Below are 21,700 nucleotides of genomic sequence, written 5' to 3'. Positions count from 1 at the left end.
AGGCTCTGGTTATCACAAGTGGGTTCGTGATGTCTGCCAGCATCTTAAGGCTCAAGGAATCCTGGATACAATTTTTGAGCCCAGTCATAACGTGCCTACTCCTAGAGAAGCTGCTGCTTTGGAAGTAAATAGAGCTAATATGGAGGAAAGAAGGCAAAAGCCATTATTCTCATGACACGCCATATGAATGACTCACTCCAAAATGAGTACGTAAATGAAAAGGATCCCAAAAAGTTATGGGTTCAACTGGAAGAGCGATTTGGTAACGTTTGTGACTCCCTGGTTCCTGATTTAGAAGTGAGATGGAACAATCTCTGTTTCTGTGATTTCAAGTTTGTGCTTGACTACAACTCGGAAGCCCATCGCATCAAGTGCTTGATGAAATTCTGTGGAAAGAAAATCACGGATGCAATGATGATCAAGAGGACTCTCTCTACCTTCCCCATCTCTACAATGATGGTTGCCAAGAACTATCAGAGAAATGTCAATGCAAAACGCATCACAAGGTTTTATGAGCTAATTGGAGCCATGAATGTAGCTGAGAAGCACGACAACATTCTTGTGAAGAACTATAATTCTAGACCCCTTGGAACCAAGTTTATTCAGGAGTCAAATTATAGTTGTGTCCCTAATAAGGGCGCAAGGAGCGAAACCCTAAAGCTAGGGATAATTATGGACGTTCTGGTCTATATTCTCACCCCAAAGAGGAAGTTAACTGCAAAGATAGACGAGCACGAACCGTGGAGGTCAACGTGTGAAGAAAGAGGGAGGCAGAGCCTCCAACTATATATGGTGGTGATGCCACCAAGAACAATAGCTGTTCAAAACTCGGCCCAAAGGCTCCTCGATCAAGGGAGCCAGACCATAACGATGCTTGTCTTCGATGTGGAACGACCGTACATTGGGCAAAAGCTTGTAATGCATCCCAGAATGTTGCAAACATTTATAGAATGTATCGTGAAGCAAGAGAAGCAAATTACATGGAGCAAGAAGATCACAATAGCGATCTTGATCTGAGGTAGAAGACTTCAAAGGCCAAGATCAAGAGACTGGCTATTTTGTTTAAGTCTTTTAATTTTTTCCAAGAGATGTAATAGGCACTTGCCATATAATTTTTGTAGTAAATGCCAATGGTTTAGTTTCTCTTTAACTAGGCTCATCCAAAGTAAGTGTGATGTCTAGGAAGGTTTTGAGATTAGTGGTACTTAAGCGAGCCTTGCTCCACCAACATCTCTCTACTCACCTAGTCACATTTATTTTGGAGTTACGGAAAGAAGTTAAACGATTACCATTGTTTTACATTAGCTAGTACTTGGATTAGATTTTCTTTGGTTAAAGAGACAATAATGTAATTCCGTTGGCTTATGAATAAAATTTTGAGTTCTTTTTATTATGACTCTATTTTAATTCTGAGCTTTTTCTTTTAGGAATGGGTTCTGGAGAATTAAAAGGTCTTGTGGATAATGCGACTACGTACACCATTCTCCGACATAGGCAATTATTCTTGGAGATGTTGCCTACATATTACTCTGTAACTACGATGGCTGGGCCATTAGGATTGCTTCAAGGACATGGAATGGCCAATTTCCTCTTGCCAAATGGCACCTTGATTGCTGTTGCAGAAGCTCTCTACAGTCCTAAGGTAAATCGAACCTTATTGAGCTTTAAAGATATCAGAGCCAACAGATTCCATGCAGAAACGCATACAGAAAATGAAAAAAGTTCATTTGCATTACCTCTAATGATTACGGACGGAAGCGCATCTTAGAGAAGCTTATGTGTCAATCTAGTGGAACTTATGTCACTACAATTTGACCTATTGAATCCAATAATGTGATAAGAGAAGATCTCTTAGATTTTGACACATATTGGCTTTGACATGACTGACTAGGACATCCTGGTAGTGATATGATGATCCGTACACTAAAGACTTCACACGGACATCCATTCTTTCGAGCAAAACGAAGCAAGAATCAAAAATTGATATCTGGACTAAGTGTGACCGCCGCCACAGTCCACCGCTGGCCTAGGGCAGCCCTTGTCCACTCTAATGACACCATGGTTGGCATCTCCTATGGACATGACGTCATGGATGACATTTCCCATGATCATGACGCCATGGTAGGTGATGTAGTCACCAATTTTGCTTCTAATAGGGCTTCAGATGCTCAAGCCCAACTAAAATCCTCATTGGTTGCTTCTCAATCCCCTCGCTCATTTTGCAAAGCCTGTTTCTCAAGGAAATTAGGACCGAGACCGTCATACACAAAGGATCCAAAAATACTCATTCCTTTTCTGCAGAGAATCCAAGAGGATATTTGTGGACCAATTCAACCACCTTGCGGACCTTTCAAATACTTTATGGTGTTGGTTGATGCGTCGACACGCTGGTAACATGTTGCATTGTTGCCCACTAGAAATACTGCATATGCTAAACTCTTGTCCCAGATTATCTGTCTACGAGCTCACTACCCGGACTACCCTATTAAGTTGATTTGACTCGATAATGCAAGGGAGTTTACATTAAAAATGTTCAATGACTATTGCATGTCACTGAGGATTGATGTTCAGCATCCAGTTCCTTATGTACACACCCATAATAGTCTTGCGGAAGCCGCAATTAAGCTCCTAAAAATGATAGTTCGGATATTGGTTATGCGCACCAATCTCCCTATTTTTTCTTGGGAATATGCAATACTGCATGCAGCTACGCTAATTCGTCTACGACCTACTGCCCCTAACCTTATTCTGCGTTACAACTTGTAACTGGGTACGAGCCTGATATCTCTCAGTTACGCATCTTTGGGTGTGCCATTTATGTGCCTATTATGTTTCCATAGCATATTAACATGGGTCCACTAAGATGAATGAGCATATATGTTGGATATGAAGCTCCAACTATCGTCCGCTTCTTGGAACCTTTGACAGACAATCTCTTTACCGCTAGATTTGCGAATTGTCATTTTGATGAGATAGTCTTCCCATCGTTAGGAGAGACAAGAACACCAATGTCCAGCAGGATCGATAGGAATTGTCATGGTATGTCCCCACTATGTCTCATCTTGATCCCCTTACTGCACAGTCAGAACTTAAAGTGCGAAGAATTATCGAGCTTCAAAGTGTAGCAGATACTCTACCTGATGCATTTTCTGATATTGTCAAAGTGACGAGATCACATATACCTGCTGCAAATGTACCTGCAAGGATTGACACATCCCAAATACTGGACGTAACGTCATTCCTGAGGTACCAGAACATGACTCCACTGCCCAGACTAGTAGTGATGTTGCGTCTATGGCAGTAGGTCCCTCAAGAAAGCACGGTAGACCAATTGGTTTGCAGGATACTCGCCCTAGAAAGAGAGCAAATGAGGCACAAACAAATCCTTTGATCATCAATCCTCAAAATCCATTGCATGAGAATGTTCCAAATTATGGTTATGTCCAAGAGACATCGTTGGGGGACGCCTCAACGTTAAAACATATCCTTGAGAACGTAGAGATCTCTGTGAATTGCATGGGTCGTGGGAAAAAAAACGTCATCATCATCGATAATGTATTCACTTGTTCTGTAGCACATGAGATTATTGAGACCGATGACATTGAACCATGCTCGGTTGATGAGTGTCAGCATAGAACTGATTGGCCAAAATGCAAAGATGCGCTCCCGGCAGAACTTGATTCTCTAGTGAAAAGAAATGTATTTGGGCCAGTTGTGCCAATACCGCCTAACACCAAGCTAGTTGGTCATAAATGGGTATTCGTTAGAAAGCATAATGAGAGAAAGGAGATTGTAAAATACAAAGCTCCCCTTGTGGCACAAGGCTTCTCACAACGCCCTGGAATCGATTATAATAAGACATATTCTCCCGTAATGGACGTTATTATGTTTCACTACCTTGTTAGTTTGGTAGTTTTCTGAAAATATGAACATGCAGCTCATGGATGTGGTTACTGCGTATCTATATAGGGATCTAGATACAAAGGTATACATGAAGGTCCCAGATGGACTTCAAATACCCAAGTCAAGTGGTTCTAAACCACGGAGATCATTTGCAATAAGGCTGAAACGCTTACTATATGGATTGAAGCAATTCGGACGGATGTGGTACAACCCTCTAAGTAAATACTTGATTGGGAAGGGATATGTTAACAATGAACTATGTCCATGTGTTTTCATAAAGAGAATAAGTTCCGGATTCACTATAGTAGTGGTTTATGTTGATGACATGAACATAATTGACACCCTTAAAGAGTTAAAGGAAATTGTTGAGCACTTAAAATCTGAGTTTGAGATGAAAGACCTTGGGAGAACACAGTTTTGTCTCAATTTGGAACTTGAGCACCGTAAAGATGGTATCCTGATTCATCAATCAGCTTATACCCAAAAGATGCTTAGGCTTTTCAATACTGACAAAGTTAAGCCTTCAAGCACCTCAATGGTTGTCCGCAGTCTTGATCCAAAGAATGTTCCATTCTGTCCAAAGGATGATGACTAAGACTGCTAGAGGCAGAAGTGCCCTACTTAAGTGCAGTAGGTGCATTATTGTACTTAGCTTAATGCACAAGATTAGACATCTCACTTGCTGTGAACTTGTTAGCAGGGTATAGCTCTGCGCCAACACGACGTCATTGGACTGGTGTTAAAAATATCTTTCAATACCTAAGTGATACGATTGATATAGGTTTGTTCTATCCCTATAAAGAAATGATGGATTCGGATCCATCGAATGTCAAGGATGCCACCAACAGTGGTCTGCATTCCCTCTCCCCATCCCAAAACGACAATAGTGTTTTGGAAGGTTTTGCTGATGCTAGGTACCTCTCTAATCCACACAAAGGTCGTTCCCAAACTGGTTATGTGTTCACCATGGATAAGACCGCAATATCTTAGATGTCTACAAAACAGACCTTAGTCGCTACTTCTTCGAACCATGCAGAGATTATTGCTCTTCAAGAAGCGGTTTGTGAATGTATATGGCTTAGATCCATAATTACGCATGTTCGAAAGAATTGTGGTTTGAAGTCTACCACAGATGAGCTTACAAGCATTTATGAGGATAATGCTGCTTGTATCGAACAAATGAAACAAGACTACATCAAAGGCGACAACACTAAGCACATATAGCCTAAATTCTTCTACAATCAGCAATAACAGAAGTTCCTCAAGATCAAAGTGAACCAACTTCGATCTGAGGACAATGTGGCAAATTTGTTTCGAGAAACATGTTGCAAGCATCGGTTTACGGAAGTTATCCGAACTCCCATGATCGTAGTCATTAGGGGGAGATGCAGGTCTATCAGGGGGAGATGTCTATATCTTTGGTCTCGAAACGTGAAAGGTGTGTTGTACTCTTTTTCTCCTTCGATCGAGGTTATTTTTGTCGCACAAAGTTTTTGTTACTCGGCAAGATTTTTGACTAGGCAAATAGAGGAGCACCGCGTTTGGGCGACACAAGGGGGAGTGTTCAAGTATATCTGAATTATATTTCTGGCCCAAACTCTAGTTACTTGTTTGAGTTGTAATAGGGTTTGTCTTACAAATATCTTCGTAGATATCCAAATCATTGTACAATTATGTTTCCTTGTAAGACTCTGATTCTATGTGTGTAATACTCTGTATAAAGATGCCTCTGTTATCAATGAAAGACACAACTTATTCTCTTCCAATTTCAATTCCCTAAAATAATATATACATTTAAAAAAAATTTCTATTATATTTTCAAACATATAAGTTGGTTCGGATTCTACGTTTCATGTACAAGAGAAACCAAACCTATCCAGTTCATAAATGATTTGGTTCGGAATTGAACCGATTTTTCAATTTTTTAAGTTAAAGAAATCTTAAGCAAACTATATTTTTATCGATCGGTTTGACCGGCTTGTACCGTATTTTGCACACCCCTAGAAACTACACAACTTTAGTGTGACTTCTTCACATCACACCTGTGCACCCACCAAAAACTAGCTTGAGCGTTTGGGAAGGTTAAGTGACACTTAATTAACAACATATTAAGATTATCGAATAAATTGAAATATAGGTGAAGCAGTTTTCTTTATATCATTGGAACCTAAACTTGAGTTAGTATTACAATGCAAGATGATTTTTTTCTATGTTACTGGTCATATTTAGTCATTTCGAGAGAAAAAAGAAAACAAAAGAAAAACTAAATTAAATTAAAGTAGTTCTAGTAGGTAAGTGCTAATGGACTTGGGGACATAGACTAAATTAAGATCTGATTACTTGTCTGTTCAACCGAACACAATATGTCTATATGAACATAATCCTATCCCATACATGCGTCTCCCTAATCTTATACCTTCCAGGCATTGCGCTGGCCTCATCATTAAATTTAAAATCAACAAACTAGAAGAGATTCCCACATCTTTACCCAAAGTTTGTATATGATTTAATATGCATCCCACAAACCCGGACACATATGTACCCTATATATAGGATTGTATTCATAAATCTTACATCAAGTTTTGATCCAACAGATTGGTATATAAACTAAATAGATTAATAGAGCATCCAGTAAAAATAATACGTTCTAAGACAGATTTGCGAGTTCTGTATAAGTAACTGCACTATGGGAACAATATAACAACACTTTTTACATGACCTTTAGCTGCTCTTTTTACCTTTCGTGATTTAAGAATGAATCGACTTTTCTTTGAAATTCTAGGACCATGCTTTTCAAAAGTACAGAAAACATCACAGACAAATAGGAATTAGAAATTATTAATTTAATTAGCTAGTGACATGAACTAATGATTCGGTTTGGTACCAAGATGATTATATAAACCAAAGTAAAGCTCCCTCATAAGTGACAAAGCTGGGGATAAAGAAACTCTCATGCACTCTCACATCTCCAAGAACTTCCGAGGTTTTACATATTCTAGAGTGGATCTATAAACAATATCCAACTACTAAGCTGTGACTGGGCAGTTTCAAATTACAACAGGCTACACAATAAGACAAAGCAACCACAATAGGGTGTGTATTACTTTTTTCTATTCTCGGGGAGGTGGATCTATAACAATATCATATTTAAAATTACTGTTTAATAGCTTAGACAACTGGTTTTCTCATGTCACTATATAAATTTGATCTTAAGGAACCTAATTAATGTCAAAGCAGAAGTACCGGCAAAGATCCAAGAAAGTTAGAAACTACTAAATCAAGTGAGACGATGAATTAGGAATCAATACTAAAGAATAGAAGGTTGTTCATTTCATTGTATTTAAATGCACCATTACAATTCTCTTTCCTCTTCAATCTTAACAGAAGATGACTTACATTTTTCTTTTCCGAAGTCGAATTTCTATTAAACTTGCATCTCTTAGAAAGAAAAATAGATTATTGCAAGTCACTATGGATTAGTAAGCCTTGTAAATGTAAAATTAGATGAGTACAGGGGGGACAGTCTTTGTTAAATTAGGATAAATTAAATGTAGCGAGGATTTTAAAGTGTGTATTTTTAAAAGAAAACTGTAGTGAGTCTTTATTCACATTTCACAAAAGTGGTGGCAAAGAATGATGCAGCTGCCAAATTATAAACAGAATCCCACCAATTCTGACCCATAATTTATGTAACAACCAGCTTATGTAAGCTTCTTCCTTCTTTCCTCTTATCCTTCATTATATATTATTAGGGTTTCGATGTCATCAAACTAGCTAGCTGGACTTAATTTTATATAGTATGAGTTCGATCAGCTTCTGGGAAAGGGAATATATAAAAGGATCAACACCATGAGTCCATGACTACCCTCAGATTTTTGTAGCACTCACCAGCCAACATCGATCTCTATTCTTTTCTATCCTAAACGTCGCCGTACGTCAACAAAGTTTTGAGACAGGAATGGTCCTTTTAATTAGTACCAACCATATTTCGCTTCTTTAAGTTTTTATATATGGTATTCAATTAGAAAGTGGATCGATCATGCCTCCAAACCTACCAAGAGAAATTATGTTGTTTTTCCTTTCTTTTCCTTTTTGAGCAGTATTTATAAAGAGTAATAGTTGTGTGTGCTTTCCGTGTTAAGTTATGGAGTCAATATTATCTATTAATATTTGTGCAAGCTATAATGTAGACTTGTAAATAGATTAGATTTTAATCCGGATTCAGTCAAGATCGGTGATTATTGGACATGTTGAATTGAAAATTTGATCCGTTAATTTGGTAATGGTCCAGATCCGTTAATCTATTTATTTAATAAATCAAATACGGATTTAGGTTGATCCGATCCGTTAATGATCTGCTTCGTTTTTATAATTTTTTTATTTTTTTTATTTTTTATGAATACAATGTTTTTCTTACCTTAGTGTGGTATTCTAAAAAGTATTTTGGTTATTTAATTGAATATTCGGTGATATGTTTCAATGTTTTATTGAAGTTTTATGAAGTATCACAATAAAATATTTAAATTAGTGTTTAAAATTTAAGAATATTCATTAACGGATCATATTAGTAGATCGAGTATCAATTAATGCGCCGGATACGGATTTGGATTGAGATTTTAATGATCCGCTTGGTTAACGGATCGGATCGGATTGAATTTTGTTGTTATTAAACGAATTCGGATTTAGATCGATCCACTCTAGACCCTGTTAATTTCCATGTCTACTTGTATGACTAGCTAGGGCAGTAAGTACTTTAGAACTCCTATACATGATAACAACATCCAGAGGAAGTAAAAGGGTTTGCTAGAGAAAGATACTTTGTAGGGATCCGGAGCTGTTGTATATGTCTTGGAACTACTTAATTAACAAATCCATTACTTTAATCAATGACTACTAGAAAAATTCGTGTCCGGATGACGAGCAGAATGTCAGCAACTACTCATTTATTTGTCTTACGATATATATTATCTATTACTATTTTAACGGTTTGAATTCAAATCTGCACTTCAAAATATAACTTTATATAGTAGAGAACCTATTTATACTTTACTTTTTACACCTAGCTAGTACAAAATTTCCACCCCAAAATGCACAATTACTACATCAAAAGAATTTTGGTTCAAAAAATGTTAAATTTGATGGAGATGATGCAAACTGATAATTTTTGTCAATTAAGTACAGAGACTTTTCGCAATTGTAAGTATGAGGCATAAATCACAGTTTGTAATCAAGTTAATTTGACATTTAGAACTTTTTTTTTTTAATAGAAGTTGATTGTTATTCAATAACCAACAGCCAAATGGTCATAGCTTACAAAACTTACATAAGAATTCCGGCAAGAAAATCCGGTAAAACCTATCCAAGCTAAACCAAACTAATTAACATCATTGGGAAACTTACAATTAAGCAAGCCTATCCAAGCATGACAAAGCTTCGCCTCCTACCGAAAAAAATCATTCAACTAACCCTCACTTGCCAATCATGCAATTGTGGTACAAGCAAGAAACTAGAAACGTCATAGAAAGGCTCATAGAAACTTGATCACACTCACACAGGCTGAACACCCTCGCCAAAACACCTAATCAATATCATGAGAGGCGAACACCCCAAATGCAGGCCCTTCTAGCCCAGTCTCCACCCCAGCATCAGCTGCAACTTGCCCCACAAACCCCTCAACTTGATCCAACTCCATCCCAGACCCACTATCCTCTGACCCATTAGGGTTTCTCAGAAGAGAGTTTCCCGCCGAGATACACGGAGACAGTAGCGCAGCCCCTGCTGTAATCCTCGCCGCTGCTCCAACCATCACCCTGCTAAGCCCAGCATCCGGCAGCCCCGCCGGCGAATCCATCATAAACCAGGACCCACCCTTCTTCGCCATCGACGGACCATCTCCAGCCGCCGCCGCCAACCTTGACAACGCCGATGAACTCAACCCCGAGCGCACAAATGCCGCCCACAGAGGCAAGGCCGCCACCAATACCAGTTCGATCCCAGCAATGCCCGGCTCTAACTCCGACGCCTCTAGATTCTTATCGACCCACAATCCTCCATGAAGAGAAAAGATCGTTGTCTCCTGCTCCTGGGACTGGGAGACTTCCCCCTCCCCTTCACAGATCAGATCCTGCAATCTCCTCACACCATAGATCGCCGCAGATACCACCAGAAGCCTTGCAGGCCTCTCCAGCAACAGCCGGCCACATAGATAGAAGAAAGGGACTTCGATAATCTCTCCGCCCCCCATCAAGCTCGTCATGGCCTCAACCAACCATGAAGGAGTAGCTGCCTCTCCCTCCTCCACCATCGCAACATAATTCTCGATCAGATTCTCGGCTAGGGAGAAAACCCTAGTAGAGAGAAATGTCGACATAGGGTAGCTAGTTAGGCAGACCGATTCGCATATCTCTTGACATTTAGAACTTGTACTGATTTATTCTTGGCTTATTCCAACTTTCCCATGATTTTGTTCCTGTTATCTAAAACAAAAATTAGGCAAGTGCATCGTTATGGCTCAGGGTTTCAAAATGGAAGATATTTGACATTGAAGCCAAAAAAAACAATTTGAGAATCATCTTTCTGGGTTGGTGGTCTACCCCAATATAGTAAATGAGTGTAATGGGCACATGCACATTGTTTTCCGGAAAATTTATTAACTTCAGGGTTTCTTTAGAAGATTTTCAGAGGTCGCATCAAACTCAAGGTTGACAAGAGCCTTCAATTTGACTTGAGATGTAATTACAAATTACCAATTCCCCTTGATGGTGTCAAGGTTGATGAGGCAAATAATCAAGGGAAAAATGCACGAACAGTGTCTGGAGACTCTGAGGACTGTCAAAATGATACCTAAACTTTCAAACGTATCAATGTGATACCTGGACTTATATTTTCTTGTCAATGTAGTACCTACATCAACTTTCCGTCACGGCACCATTAAATTTACCACGTGTGAGGCACGTGACATACAAAATGGAGGTAAAAAGACTGATTTGCCCTATAACTGACATTTAAAATACACGAACAGTGTCTGGAGACTCTTCGAACTGTCAAAATGATACCTGAACTTTCAAACGTATCAATGTGATACCTGCACTTATATTTTCTTGTCAACGTAGTACCTACATCAAATTTCCGTCACGGCACCGTTAAATTTACCACGTGTAACTGTGTGAGGCACGTGAGGTACAAAATGAAGGTAAAAAGACTGATTTGCCCTATAACTGAAATTTTAAATATCTTTTTTGGTAAAAACATTTTAAATATTTTTTTTTTTGGTAAAAAGACTGATTTACCTTTAATTTTTTCACCCCTCCACCTCTCGTCTTCTTCCTCTCCCCTCGATCAACCACTCTCTAAAAAGAATGGTTGTCCTCGCCAATTCCTCCCGCAACAACACCTCAGTATTCCTCGATTTTTGGCACACAGCGCTGACGCTGTTGACCTCGATGAAAGGATCGGCGGTGCACTTCATCGCCGATTCAGATCTTTGACAAGCGAGGCTTCAAGAAGACTATGTCCTTCATTTTGGAGGACGAAATTGAAATTGAAATTGAGATTGAGATTGGGATTGGGATTGGGATTGGGATTGGGATTGGGATTTGGATTTGGATTTGGATTGGGTTCTCTGGAAACTTCGACGGTACTCAAAGCGGGACTTGAGATTGAGGAAGGAAGAGGGCGGAGAGATCATCCATATCATTACTTGCTGGTGTTTTTGTTGTAGTTAATAACTTGATATTAATGGATTTTGAGTTTGAGTTTTGGTGGAGGTATGGGTGTGGGTGGTGACAAAAATGAAATTCAGGGTTTCTGCAACATCTTCTTGGTTCTTCTTCTTCATTGCCCATTTCACAACAGGTTTGCATTGATTTTGTTGAGGCGATTTCAAAGGAGGAATGAAATTTTGTGTTAATTCGATCTGATACATCTGTGAATGTTTTGGTTATTTTGCAATCCAAGTCTTTGTGCTTTCTCTGTTGGACTCGGAGCTATTGAAGAGGCCATCGACCTCGCGGCGGAAGCTGATAAGGTAGCGGGTCTTCTCCTAGATCCAATGCTCGGCCCGCTTCTTCGGGGCGCGGACCTCGTGGTCCTCACCGCAGCTGCTGGTATTGCCACCAATTAAGGCAGACTTAGGAGTTGAATAGGGTTGAATGATTTTGTAGAAACAAGTTGGACTTGGTTTTGTGTTTTAGAAGTGAATCAAACAAGGGAGAAGCTTTGCTAAAAAAAATTATTTCTCATTCTTTTTTGTTCTTGGAGTTCCCAGATCTTTCATTTCTCTTTCAAAATGGGTTTGTCGGGTTTAAAAAGATGAACAAAAATGGGTTCAACAATATGAACAATTGAGATATTTTTTGTTTTTTTTTTTGCCTTTTTGCTGGGTTTGAGAAGATGAACATGAAGAAATGTTAGGTTCATACTTATCGGATTGGGATTTTTTTTTTTTTTTTTGAGAATATATTGGATTGATCTTGGTTAATAGAAAAAACAAAAAAATTAATCATCTTTTTTTTTCAATATAGTAAATTATTATGTTTTTATTTTCAATTTTAAATTTATTCATTTAGGATTTGATGGAGTGAAAAAGTCGTTTTTGCCCTCATTTTCGGCCTCACATGCATCAGACGTGACTCGAACTAACGGAGTCGTGACGGAAAGTTGATGTAGGTACTACGTTGACAAGAAAATATAAGTCTAGGTATCACATTTGTTAAACAGCGACAAGCGTGGCCCGTGGCCCACCATTGTACCGATACTGTCCCAACTTAACCACCCGTTAGGTGTTGGATTTTAATCACAAAAGGCCTCGGTACAATTGGGTGAGATCCACCCACTTATAAGTTATATTTTATTTGTCACTTTTCCAATGTGGGATCTTTCCTCTCCAACACGCCCCCTCACGTGCAACCTAGCTCTAGGTCTGCACGTGAAATTCATTCATCCAATTCCCATATTGGAAATTGGGACACAAGCCTCATATCAGAGACTTGGTCAATACAATCCAAGGCCCACATTCATTGGACACTTGGTAATTTCAATGGCAATACAGGGAACCCCAATTTGGGACCCGCTTTGATACCATGTTAAACAGCGACAAGCGTGGCCCGTGGCCCACCATTGTACCGATACTGTCCCAACTTAACCACCCGTTAGGTGTTGGATTTTAATCACAAAAGGCCTCGGTACAATTGGGTGAGATCCACCCACTTATAAGTTATATTTTATTTGTCACTTTTCCAATGTGGGATCTTTCCTCTCCAACAACATTGATACGTTTGAAAGTTCAGGTATCATTTTGACAGTCCTCAGAGTCTCTAGACACTGTTCGTGCATTTTTCCCTTTAGGATTTGATGGAGTGGAAAAGTCTTTTTTGCCCTCATTTTCGGCCTCACATGCATCATACGTGACTCGAACTGACGGAGCCGTAACGGAAAGTTGATGTAGGTACTACGTTGACAAGAAAATATAAGTCCAGGTATCACATTGATACGTTTGAAAGTTCAGGTATCATTTTGACAGTTCTCAGAGTCTCCCGACACTGTTCGTGCATTTTTCCCAATAATCAATCCTTGTTAATGTACACTAGTGAAGATGGAGCCCATTTCTAATAATAGTCACCCTCTACAAATTATTAATGTTTTTGCATACCTATCGAAAGAAAAAAATGTTCTTTGCTGCATAAATGAAATAACTGGAAGTATGTAACAGATTATGCCAATCTGGATATGTATATTTCTTACTTCTTCGATGCAACAACTTTATACATTTACACAAATTTACATCGACCTGTACAATTAAATTACTAGGCTAAAATCCAACCAAAAAATAAATAAAAAAAGAGAGAAAAGGACATGATTTGATCTACAACAAAACACCTGCAGCACACTGGTTATATCTTCTATCTTCATCTTGCCTTGTTTTGATTTCTTCTGCACATCTCAATGTGCTCTCAATTTGGTAGCCTCCTCCAATACTGACTTCTCTTTCTAAATGACAACAGTAGCTCTCAAACACACTCACATTCACATGTAACTTGAATCCCATCAAGAACAAAAACTCAAGCTCCAACTTGTTCAGCTCGTTTGTTGTTAATCCCCCGACTCTTGCAAAGTAAGAATTTCTGTAATTCCTGTTCAAGAAAGAAGGACTTCACATTAGGATTTCAGAGACAAACAGATTAAACAAAAAAAAAACAAAAAAACGAACAGAAAGAAACTGAGAAATATAAAGGGAGGAACTTACATGTCTTCTACATATTTCGAAGCCACCATTATAGTTGTGATGAGTAACCTGTGCACATTTGTGACATTGATTCGAAAACCAGGATTGTTCTGGCAAAACCGATCGATATATACATAAGCGACCACATAAACAGACGGCCCGGCTCTTGTGTACCTGAAAATTCTCTCCAAATAGGACTGAATCGTCATGTCCGGAGTCTCGTGGCACTCGAAAATCCGAGTCTTCTTCATGTCTTTGGACAAGTACCAAGGGCTGCAGTTCTTTGAAATCCTTTGGTTCCTGGCCATGTTTCTCTCAATAAGAGAAGCAAGAACATTAACCACCAAGGGGGTGTTTGAATCTGCTTGGTATGGATAGGAGTACAAATCTGATCTGAACTTTCTTGGAGAGATTACAAGGGATGTTGAGGAAACCATTTTTGGCTTTCTGTGTATATCTGTGAAAGAGATAAAGGCTTATTCTCTTGGGGTTGTGGTGAAAGAGGTTTTGGCTAGAGAGGGCATATATACAGAGAGGAAGTGAGAGACTTGGTTAGTGTCAGTGAATAGAAAAAGAGGGGAAACGAGTCAAATGACATTGGTTTTCAGACATTTGGAAGGTGGGTGGAAGCTAAATATGAAATCAAATTACAAGATATGTGCCTCCTCCTTGTAAAGGAAAAGTACAATAATACAGCTCAGCATTCAAATTCTATATAACACAAAATAAAAGAAATACAAAGCTCTGCCTCTCTCATATTATAATTGAAATTCAAAATAGATATTGACGAATCTCGGAAGTTTTCTACCTGGATCGATTGGATGAAAGAAGCCTGCATGCAATTTCGTTTTGCTTCCTCACTTTCGTATTGGCCGGCCTTTTTGATTTGTCGAACACTCTATTCGTATTTATCATAATATTTTAAACACTTGTTAATATTTTAGTAATTCTAAAGTACCAAAAAAAAAAAATTTCGAAAACCCTAATAGATAACCGATTATATATATACATCGATCATTTGGTGAAAAGATTCAATAATTCTAATAGATAATCGATTTTATATATAGGTCATTTGGTAGAAATTTTTTTTATAACTCTAATATTACGGTTATTATTAAAATGCACTCGCCGACAGTGGGTTGAAGGACAGAGAGGACAGGGGAAGGAGCCTGAAAGAAGGAGCATTCATAGCTGGTAGGTCTCAGGGTTGGTGTCCGGGGCCCGAAGAACCAGACGGCATTTAAAGATTGACTTGTTCCTCGAGATTTGTGTCATGAACAAAATCCAAAGTGGGACTTGTACGAGTGAGAAGTTACACGTGCAATCGGGGCTTGACTTATATTGATATCAGGATATCTTGGCTTTCGACTTCCGGTACGGGCAAGCTGCTTCAGGTTTCTTGCATGCAGAATTAGCATTGATTCCAGGTGAACTGGTTATAGAATATCTGAGGAGAAAGGGGTACTTAGTTGACTACAATATGGACAGTTTTACCTATGGGTGGATTCAACTATTTAAAGAAGATGAGCAGAGGCTACTGCTCTGTTTTTGCTCGATCACCTACAATTATCAAAATCTAAGATGTGCATACCTCCAAAGTTGGCATTTGGACCTCCTAACTTAATAGACCTCAAACTTACTTTTATAAATAACCAATTTGCTATCTAAACCTCCCTAATTTTCCCACAACCCCCATCGTCCAATAAGATCAATAAAAACTTCTCCTTTTTTAGGTTCTATTCATATACCTCCAAAATCGATAGTTGAATTTCATTCAATTTTTGAAGATTTCACAATCCTATTTTACCATTGATACAATTAAGCTGCACAAAAAAATAAAATAATAAATAAATAAATCTCCAGCTGGTCGTCAATACAGTTTTTTTTTCATTAAATCAATTGAATATAGAAACACATTAATATACTACTATCTAAGTTGTTTAGATATTACTCCCAATCTCAATTTTTTTTTTTTTCAATAAAGGGCTGGTGCGGCTACCCTCAAGCCTTGATTAATGAAACTGTCGAATACAAAGGGGGGACATTGAGCCTAAACCCCTGATTACAATAAGCATCTAGAGTATTTTCCAAAATAATATCAGAAATCTCTACAGAAGGCTTGTAATCTAACAAGCACCAACTAGCAAAGAGTGCACAAATAGCTACTCCATTTGCTTTAACATAGCAGTGACATAGCGGAAAGATACCTCGATATGTACCCCGAGTACAACATAGTATAAATACCTGCTTTAGCACAGCTTTCCTCCTATGTTGTCGTCGAAAAGTAAATCCGACGACACTTAGTCTCACCCTGCCACTAGGCGGTAGCGCCCATTTGACGAAGCAAATAAGTTGCCGCCGACCTAGAGCAGACAAGGCACACTGAGTGCGCATACCGGGACCAAGCCCACGTCGCCCTACCAAATAGTAGTAGGGACTTATTTCTGGCATAAAGCCACATTTTACTAAACATAAAAAATAAGAAAACAAAACAGTAAAATAAAGACAATATGGGCCTAGAGCCAAGGCCCAGACCCAAAAGTCACCCAGCCAATTTGAAGTGGAAGATGGCCGAGTCCACCACGCCTCCAGCCCGCCTGCAACTCCCTACCCGTCCCACCTGCAGCATCACCGTTGTCCCTGCGCCGGCTGATCGCAGTGCATCCCACAAATCCGCCATGAATCTCTACATGCCGGCTCACCAATCCCATCCCCATCCTCGGATCGGATCTCAGAAACCCAAACCCGATCGGAGACTTCCGATCAGATCTGAGCACCACCGATCCCAATCTCGCAGCCAAACGTACGTCACCGCCAGGCAGCCACCCATCTCGTAGCGACGCCACCAGTCCCTCCCACCTGCAATCGAACCACCGCTGCCTCTCCCCGACAGAGCTTCCAAGCGTTCTGGCCAGCGAAACCACCCCCACACCTCCATTACTTCGATCGGGCTTACTCCATAGCAAACTACCAATGGGCACAAGGCCCCCTCTAGCCCGTCCGACGACGACGCCACTAGGGCTTGCCATCGGACCAGGCATAAATTTTGACGGGAAGACAACTGCCGCCTAGGGTTTTAAGGGATCCTTTTTAATATATGAGAATGTGTTATATTGCTAGTTCGATTCTAAAGGACAAAAGACGAAATGGGAGGGTTGAGTAGGGTATCTCAATTTTTTTAATTTAACTGAGTTTTTGGATACAAAATTTTCATCACTTAATTATGGATTATGTATTGCAGGTACCCATACTGAAAGTGGTCCTGGTGTTCCAAAGCCGGTCCAACATAATGCTCCTTAGCTTGGAGAGAGACACATATTTACTGATTGCTTCGAGTTGGGTAAAAAGCGCAAGCAACAATATAATAGGCAATGCACAGCTTAGAATTTTGCGAATTGCCTCATCTAAACATATTGTTTGTAGAGATAAGAAGAGATTTTTTTGTTTTTTTTTTTGTCAGTGAGCTGTGGCCTGTTGGTTATCTAGGATAAACGATATCGTGGAAGTCACAGATTCAAACCTCACTGACATCATGGAAGGGTAAGGGTGGGGTAGGGTTAAAAAAAATATTTTCAGAAAAAATCTCTCTTTTTCCGCTTTTGTGTCTTTATTGGTAATTTGACATGAGTTGACGAAGGCAACCATAAATTGGAAAAAGAGATGTCCAAATACTAATTTTGGAGTTATGAATAGAAACTCCCAAAAAAAGATTGAAACAAAAAATAAATAAATCAATGCTATTATCATATATGAAAAAATGGAGAAAATAAGGAATGGTGTTATCAAAACATGTGAAGTGAAGGAGAGAATAAATCATAGGGTTTTAGTGAAATGACAAAGTTATAAAGCTCTTAAGTATATATCAAATTTGAATTTCAATCTCAATATTTTACAATAGGAAACAATTTTAAAAACAGTACATGACATATGGGCCCCTCCCAAGTTTGGTACATCAGGTTTCAAAGAATTAAGTTGCATGAAGTTGCAATCCTGACACACTTTTAACACATGATATCAATAATACCGTTAAACATATGAAATTGTTCAATTTTCAAAGGATAATTTTAGGTTTTCATCTCTCTCTTTCTCTGATTCGGACACCCAAATCTGGGTACCCCTCCTCCTCCTTCTTCTTACTCCCTCTCTCTCAGATATCAAGGTTTGATTTGGACACCCAGATCTGGGTATCCAAATATGATTTTCTTCTCCTCCTCCTTATTCTCCTTCCTTCTTCCTTCTTCCTCCTCCCTCCCTCCCTCCCCAATATCAAAGTTTGATTTGGACACCCAAATCTAATTTTCTCCTCCTTCTTCTTCTTCCTCCCTCTCTCCCCGATATCAAGGATTGATTTGGACACCCAAATATGATTTTCTTCTCCTTCTCCTTCTTCTTCTTCTTCTTCTTCTTCTGCAATTTTATTTTTATTTTTCCATCAATCCTTGAAGAGACAGTTTGCCCTTACAAATTTGACCAATCACACTGACTAACAGAGAATGTAACGATATGTACCAATTTTGGATCGGGATTGTAACTTCATGTATCGATATTAATTTTTTGAAACCTGATATACCGAACTTCAAAGGGGCCGATATGTCATGTACCATTCTTGAAATTTTTCCTTTACGATATAAAAACTAAACCTTACTGCTTCACTAAGGAGTATATATATATCTTTCACACATTCGGTAATACTTATACAGTACTTCGGCTCAAAGATTGAGCTTGTTTTACATGAAAAAGTGGTCTCACCTCAAATCCGATTTATACCTACTCAAGAGTTAAAATGATTTGTTGTACCCAAAATAAATAAAAAGAGAATCACAGTTGAGTAGAAGTAGAAGGATGTAACCCATATCGTATAATACATTTCATGTCCCTTTAAGAGGGACAAATGTTGCACGAATCCATGGAGCTATGTTATAGCTAACTGTAATTTACTATTCTGGAACCCCAAATACACTAGTAATAAAAATGTTCGCTGAAATTAGAACTTCAATTTCTTTTTTCTCATCAATAACGATTTCAAGCATGAATATGAGCGAAGCTTTGTTTTGGTACCTGAAAACAAAGCGATGGGTCCTCCTCAGCACAAAACAAATGGGTCTAACAAGATCATCCCAGATTTGAGCAACTTTAAATATCTTTTCGCAATAATTGATGATTTGTTTTTTTGTGATATATATGATGCATATAATTAGGTACCCAAAAGCTGTTTATCATTTAGGAACCGACACTAAATTCAACTCCATTGTTTTTTATCACTGGAAATAATGTTCTAAAAATAAAATCGAAGGCAGATCTCATTATAATGTAGCACTTAAATTGATTGTGCTAGTCTAAATAAAAACTAAAAAAAAACAAACACAAAACAAACAAATGAAAAGGAAAGGACCCCATGCTATAGTTCTGTAGGCTCAAGCAAACAATAGCAACACCGACACACAAAATTCTGCAATTTCTTTCTTAATTCTCTGGATCCAGGAATATTTGATTGTTATGGCCTGCTCGAGTAGATGGAATCCACATGGAACTTGCTCTTCTTTCAACTTTGGTTCCTTTTATTTCAATTTGTTTTTCTTCAATATCCACATGCAACTCCTCTTCTTCCTGTTCCACTCCTGACTTATTTGAAATGTTTGTAACGATAAGGTAAATAATTTAAATACTGTTTTTTTTTTTTTGAATAAATGGCTGGTGCGACTGCCCTCAAATTTTGAATGTCCTCTCTCCCTTTCGAGCCTAAACCTGTGATTACAATAAACATCTAGAAAACTGTCCTAAAATGATTTCAAGAGTTTCTACAAAATATATTTATTCTAACAAGCATCAATTAGCAAATAGTGCACTACCGACTACTTCATTTATTTTAACATAGCGGTGACATACCGGAAAGATAACTTGATTACAATGAAGTATAATTATTAAAATCATAGATTTCCTACTATGTTGCCACCGAAGAATAAATCCGATGACACTTAGTTTCATCCTACCACTTAGAGATTGCGACCATTTAACAATGGATCGTCCCCTTGCTAGGCCACACAAGGCATTTAGAGTGTACACATAGGCATTCAGCCTGACTAGCCATATAAGATACATGAAGGGACTTATTACATGCCAAAAACGAGACAACACTAACCAAATAAAATAAATAAAACTAAAAATAGAAAAAATAAACAAGCGAACCCACTAGTAGACCAAGGTCTGGGTTTGGACCTAGGACTTACGAAGCTTTTTGGGTTTAGGGTTTAGGCCTGAGTCTTACTTGGCCAATCACGCTGCTTTAGCCATATCCAACACCGATCCAGCAACCATGATCAGAACCTCAGACGCTGGTCGGAGCCGCAATCCTGACCTACAACAACTGAATCGCCACCCCCCATCGACCCCTTTCTCTCTCTTGCCACCTGTACCTGTCCCATCGATCTACATAGAAATCACCCATATCAAGGAAATCGTGTTCACCCGCCAACAAATCCTGTCCGACGATAGCGTCCATGAATGTGCAATCACACGGAGAATAACACTTTCTTGAAAAAAGTTTAGCGCGTGTAGGTCTATTCTTTTTCTTGTACGAGAATATAAAATTGATATTTTAATACTATCGTTTCAAAAGTATTTTCAGGAAATCGTACTGCATGCTTGGCTTTTTTATATAAAAGTAACATTGGGAAAGCATAAATTTCTTACTTGCAGTTTTTAAATGCCTTTCCCTGAGTTTTTTAGTTTTCCGTGCCTAGACTGCAGATTAGTTGAGGTCGAGCGTGCATAGGCGTTGAAGTATAGTGTCCACGATCAGCGATCTTCATCTTTATTGTAGGTTACATGTTTAATCTACTTGTACCATATTTTAGTATTTCATCTAGATTGCTCTGATTACCGACACTTCAGTTGTATCTAAAATTTGATACTCGAGATTCGTGTTTAAGATTCCTTGTATATCACTTATGGAAGTTGAATTGTTGAGGAAAGCTTGTAGGCTCATGGAGATGGAGATATTGTTGGTTATTAGAAGTGGTTTAGTTGTTTTTCACAAGGTTGGGTGGTCCATTTTTAGGGGTAATTATGCCAAATTTTTGGTATAGTTACTCCTTAGGTGAGCCTCACAGGGCCACTTCGGATTTCATGGTGGAATCCGAGGAATCCGAAATGGGTCCTGTCAGATTTCGTAATGATTGAACTCATTAAAGTCAAATCGGCTATTTGCAAAATTAAATTATTTATACACAAGTACACAACATCAAAGCTCAGTTTTTTCATGAAAATTCAAAATCTGAATTTAATTGAATCGGTTCAGTTTTGCATTATTTTAGATCCTAAAAACACTAAACAAGAAGTGTCAATTTCGATCTAGGTTCCACAAGTTTTGCTATTTAGATTTAACCTTCATATAGAAAATAAGATCTCACCTCACCTCCATCCTTTAGGATTCAAATAAATTTGGCAAGCCTAGGTGCTGCCATACTATCTTCTTGTGTGTGAGTGTGACAATGAGAAATACAAATACTCGAGAACGATGTTAGAATTTCTGATTATGGTTTCATTTTGGGTTGTACCAATTTCCCAATCAGTGTT

At 38.6% G+C, this 21,700-nt stretch overlaps 1 protein-coding gene across 1 annotated transcript; it reads right to left on the bottom strand.

The window, feature by feature from the left end:
- Nucleotides 1-13,652: 13,652 nt before the first annotated feature.
- Nucleotides 13,653-14,726, bottom strand: LOC112177879 (cyclin-U2-1). The gene is made up of 2 exons (XM_024316120.2): nt 14,147-14,726; nt 13,653-14,033 (listed from the first exon to the last, which is right to left on the bottom strand). Exons 1-2 carry the CDS (start codon nt 14,560-14,562, stop codon nt 13,766-13,768), a joined length of 684 nt encoding a protein of 227 aa, XP_024171888.1. The 5' UTR covers nt 14,563-14,726; the 3' UTR covers nt 13,653-13,765.
- Nucleotides 14,727-21,700: the final 6,974 nt, after the last annotated feature.

Source organism: Rosa chinensis, chromosome 1 (assembly GCF_002994745.2).
Source record: "Rosa chinensis cultivar Old Blush chromosome 1, RchiOBHm-V2, whole genome shotgun sequence".
Classification (NCBI taxonomy): Eukaryota; Viridiplantae; Streptophyta; class Magnoliopsida; order Rosales; family Rosaceae; genus Rosa; species Rosa chinensis.
The sequence above is the reverse complement of the archived record's forward strand: the minus strand, read 5'-3'. Positions and strand labels throughout refer to the sequence as shown.

What these genes read in the sequence shown, in the direction of transcription:
- LOC112177879 (XM_024316120.2), bottom strand. Translation starts at nt 14,562, where the DNA reads ATGGTTTCCTCAACATCCCTTGTAATCTCTCCAAGAAAGTTCAGATCA. An exon ending in TCGAAATATGTAGAAGACAT is followed by an intron (nt 14,034 to 14,146) that starts GTAAGTTCCTCC and finishes TTTCTTGAACAG; the next exon opens with GAATTACAGAAATTCTTACT.